General features: G+C 59.7%; 1 protein-coding gene across 1 annotated transcript; it reads right to left on the bottom strand.

Annotated features, from left to right (window-relative positions):
- Nucleotides 1-2,057: 2,057 nt before the first annotated feature.
- LOC128307520 (uncharacterized) lies at nucleotides 2,058-3,434 on the bottom strand. The gene is made up of 2 exons (XM_053045400.1): nucleotides 3,030-3,434; nucleotides 2,058-2,831 (listed from the first exon to the last, which is right to left on the bottom strand). The coding sequence occupies exons 1-2, from the start codon at nucleotides 3,432-3,434 to the stop codon at nucleotides 2,058-2,060; spliced, it is 1,179 nt and encodes a 392-aa protein (XP_052901360.1).
- Between the last annotated feature and the right edge of the window lie 771 nt (nucleotides 3,435-4,205).

The following is a 4,205-nucleotide window of genomic DNA, read 5'->3' as shown; positions in this document are numbered from 1 at the left end:
CTCTATCGCAGTCTCGGCAACCGTCGCCGACTCCTCAGGTGTGCAGCCCTCGGCCAGGATGGCGATGTCATCGGCAAAGCCGACGATGGTGGCCCCTTCAGGGAGCTGGATCCGCAGTACGCCGTCGTACATGACGTTCCACAGAGTCGGGCCAAGTATTGACCCCTGTGGAACGCCTGCCGTTACCCGACGTGACACCGGGCCGTCAAGGGTGTCGTACACCAGCTCCCTGTCGGTGAAATAATCGCGGAGCAGAAGTTGCAGCTGCGCTGGAACCTCCTTCTCACGCAGGGCCATCGCGATCGCCTGCCAGCTGGCGGTGTTAAAGGCGTTTTTGACGTCCAACGCCACAACCAGCAGGCAGCGCTTATCCCGCTGGTTCGTCCTTCCGTAGGACATCGCGCGCTCGCCTGCTTCCACCACCATCTGGATCGCCTGCAGGGTGCTCCGCTGTTTCCGGAAGCCGAACTGGTTTTCGGCCAGCCGAGGCGACTCCGGATCCTCGAGATGTTCATTCAGCCTGTCCAGTGCCGTTCGCTCGAACACCTTCGCCGGATTGTCAATCAGACAAATCGGGCGACAGGACGAAGCTTCACCCGGCGGCTTACCCGGCTTGGGCAACAGCACCAGCTTCTGCCTCTTCCATTCGCGCGGAATAATGCCCGTGTCTAAGCAGCGCTGGTAGACACCCACGAATGGCTCCGGATATTTGCGGATGGCGGCCGTTACCGCAGCGTTCGGTAGTCCGTCAAGGCCAGGCGCCTTCCGGGGGTGCAGCTCGCCCGCTATTGCCTGGAGCTCTGCGCAGCTGATCGGACGGATTGGAGGGTCCCCATCCGAAGACGCGACGTCCGGCCACTCAACCGGGGGATGTTCAGGGAACAACTCCTCGACGATTCGCTGCAGCACCGCCGGGTCCCGCTCTCGCGCCGTCCAGCTGCCCTGAAACCGCAGAAGGACTTGCCGGAACCATTGTCCCGTCACATCCGCGGCCAAGGCCTGAAGCCACTCCTCGAAGTGTCGCGACTTGCTCTCCTTGATTGCCGCTCTCAAGGCAGCACGCGCCTCCTGGTGTTCCTCCGAAGCTATCTCGACGGACGTCTCATCGAGGGCCAAGGTCTGCCTTTCCCGTGCCAACCGGCAGCGCTCGGTTAGCTCCTCGATGGCGGGAGTCCACCAGTAGACGTTGGAGCTCCTACGCTGCTGCGAGTGCCCGACCCTCGCCATAGTAGCGTCGCAGGCCTCTGTGAGCGCCTTCCCCAGGCTTGCCGCATCGGTTACGCGATCGGCAAAACGGGTCGCCTCGAGTGCTAGCTCGAACGTACGGAGGCAAAACTGGCGAGTTCGCCAGCGAGTACCCGCCTCCCGTACTGTAACGCCTTCCAGCCGTCCGGGCCGCTGGCCAGCACGAGGCTGTTGCCCTACCGCAAACCGAATGTAGCAATGGTCGCTGTAGGAGTAGCTGTCGAGGATCCGCCAGGAGCTGATGACCTCCGCTGCTCCGTCCGGGCGGCAGATCGATGGACTCGCGAAGGCAACGTCCACCCTGCTGGGCCGAGCCACTCCGTTGCCCAGGAAAGTCGGCTCCGTACCGCTGTTAAGGACCTCCAGTCCCAGGCTCGTCGCCGTCTGGAGAAGCGCCACACCCTTAAGGTTGGCACGCTCGCTCCCCCAGGCCCCGTGCCACGCGTTGAAATCACCAGCTAAAAGGACGCAAGGGTGGCCTCGCGCTAGCACCTCCAGCCGGTCCATCTGCTGCTCGAACTCCGGAAGGCCGACCGTTGGCGGAATGTAGCAGCAGATGACAACAATGCCCGCCACCTCGGCCGCCACGATGCCCGGGTGTTGCACGCTCCTCACCCGCTGGATGGGGAACCGTTGGCCGCTGGTGACGATCGCGGCCTTCAGTGCATCATCGGACGCCCAGTTTCCGTTGTTGGCCGGCACAGCATAGAGCTCCGTGACGAGCATCACGTCGGCTCCCTCCTCCCTCATACGCTGGAGCGCAATGTCCTGAGCACTCCTGCTCTTCCCGATGTTAATTTGGAGGAACTCAATCATCGTGAAGCAGCTGCGTTGCACAAGGCGGAGGCAATCGGGTGCGGGCCGCCACACTTCAGACAGCGGACTTTGCCGATGCAAGTCACTGCCTTGTGGCCTTCCGCGCCACACCGGATACACACCTTGGAGCGATCGTCGCCCGAACATTGGCCGTCGAAGTGGCCCCGCTCCAGACATCGGAAGCACCGTTTCTCCGCCAACGGTGTTTTCGGAACCTCCCACACCCAGCAGGAGGTATACCCCAGGAGGAGGCGTTTCCCGGCCAGATGATCTGCGTCGGTCCGAGGCAGACGAACGCGGGCACGCATCGTGCCGTCTCGCCGCTCCCACATTTCGATGGTGGCCTCCGAGTGCTCCTTGCCCAGAGCCGTCAACACCGCCTTGCGTAGCTGATCCTCGTTCGCTAAGGAGTCGATATTTGTAACCAGCACCTCGGCCATCTCCGTGCGAACGGACGCCGCTCCCTTATCGCCGATAGCTTGCCGGATGCGTTGGCACAACTCGGCACTGTCCACATCTCGGCTGAGCGGCAGCCGCAGTGTGTCTTTTGGCGTGCGCTTTCCAACGCCAATTTTTTCCTGCATACCGTCGAGATGTGAGCTCGTGCGTATCGCCTTATACATCTCGAGGTAGCTAATACCGTCAGCAGGAATTACCTCGATTGTATCCGGCCGCTTTCGCGACTTTTTGGCCATCACTGCCGTTCGTGGCTGTTGCTGGTTCTGCCTACTCAGCAACTGGCCCTTCAACTGCCACTGTTGTTGTTGGTGCTGCCCAGCCAAACGCTGTCCGCTTTGATGTTGCTGCGGACGTTGCTGCTGTTGCCGCTGCGACTGCTGCCGTTGCGGGAGCTGCGGCCACTGCCGCTGTTGCTGCTGAGCCGGCTGCTGGATTGCCGGCTTATGGCGCACCACCTCGGCCCAGGAGCCGCCTTCCTGGTCCGGAGACGGCACCGCCGTAGCCGTCACCGCACCTGCTCGCTGTTGTGGCAGCTGCTGTTGCTGCTGCTGCGTTTGCTGTGTTGACGCCAGCTGCGCCAGCAGACCTGCAACCATTTCGCGCTCCTTGCGATTCTCTTCGCGCAGATGGAGAACCTCCAAGCGATGATTTTCCTGCATCGTCACCAGGTCTTTACGGTACTGGTCAGCCTGCTCCGCCAGTTGCGTGCGCAGGAGAGCCAGCTGCTCTTCCAGTCGCTCTCTCAACCGCTCCATTGGTGTTCCCGTCGCTGCTGCTACCGCACCCGCATTAGTGGCGCTTGCAGCGACGTTCGTGGCTGAAGCTTGCCCGGTCGTCAGTTTGCGCCCGACCACCATCGGTGGTCTGGTGTCCGTCAATCCCGACCTCGGGCGCAGGATTCGACTGGTGGACATCTTTTGGGAAGAATCGGCGCTTTAAGGCTGGTTTTACTCCACGGGGGAACGCTGGCAGCGGACTCGCGGATAGATGGCGCTGTGGAGTAGAAATATCTCCTGAGCTGACGCGTCGCTCGAGCGCACAGTCACACGCGACGACACACCTGACGCCGCTTGCGCCGATCTTTCACGCACTTTTTACTCGCTTTTTGCGACGATTTCTCCGCTTCCACCGCTATGAAAACTGTTTATCGGTGCCAGCACAATGCTTTATTGACGTCACTTGGTGTTTTTTTTTCCCTTAAGGTTATAATGTGTTTAATTTACACTTTATGTCTCCCATACAAAATGTATGGGGAAGACTTGTAACACAGTTATTAGGCGATCATCGTCCTATTTTGTTCGGATTTTACGATAAAATTCACAAGTGCACGGTAATAAACGATTTAAAACACTATTTTAGCCGTCTCACGTTATTTTTGCACGGTATTTTCGGCTTTTTTACGAGCATCACACCGGAGCGTCTGTTTACTGTGGATGACAGCTGCCACTTCCCCGGTAGTCTCCACATGGTCGCCAAGATCCGTCCGCCTTTTTCACCATATGCAGGGGGCTGGCATAGTTGCTGCTTGATGGTCTGCAGATGCCAAGTTTCATCAAATGCTCGAATTCAGCACGAGCTGCTTCGAGTTTGTCCGGTGGCAAGCGTCTCGGTCGAGATTGCGATGGCAGATCGACGATTGGCTGGCCGTTCCCGGTGGAGCAAGACGAGTGATGGTCGGAAATTCT

Source organism: Anopheles moucheti, assembly GCF_943734755.1.
Source record: "Anopheles moucheti chromosome X unlocalized genomic scaffold, idAnoMoucSN_F20_07 X_unloc_1, whole genome shotgun sequence".
Classification (NCBI taxonomy): domain Eukaryota; kingdom Metazoa; phylum Arthropoda; class Insecta; order Diptera; family Culicidae; genus Anopheles; species Anopheles moucheti.
Note: the sequence above shows the minus strand (reverse complement) of the source record. Positions and strands in the feature narration are given on the sequence as shown.

Excerpts from the sequence above, each read along its gene's own strand:
- LOC128307520 (XM_053045400.1), bottom strand. The coding sequence starts at position 3,434 with ATGTCCACCAGTCGAATCCTGCGCCCGAGGTCGGGATTGACGGACACC. Across the intron at positions 2,832-3,029 it reads CACAACAGCGAGCAGGTGCG|CACCAACAACAACAGTGGCA; the intron begins GTGACGGCTACG and ends TTGGCTGGGCAG.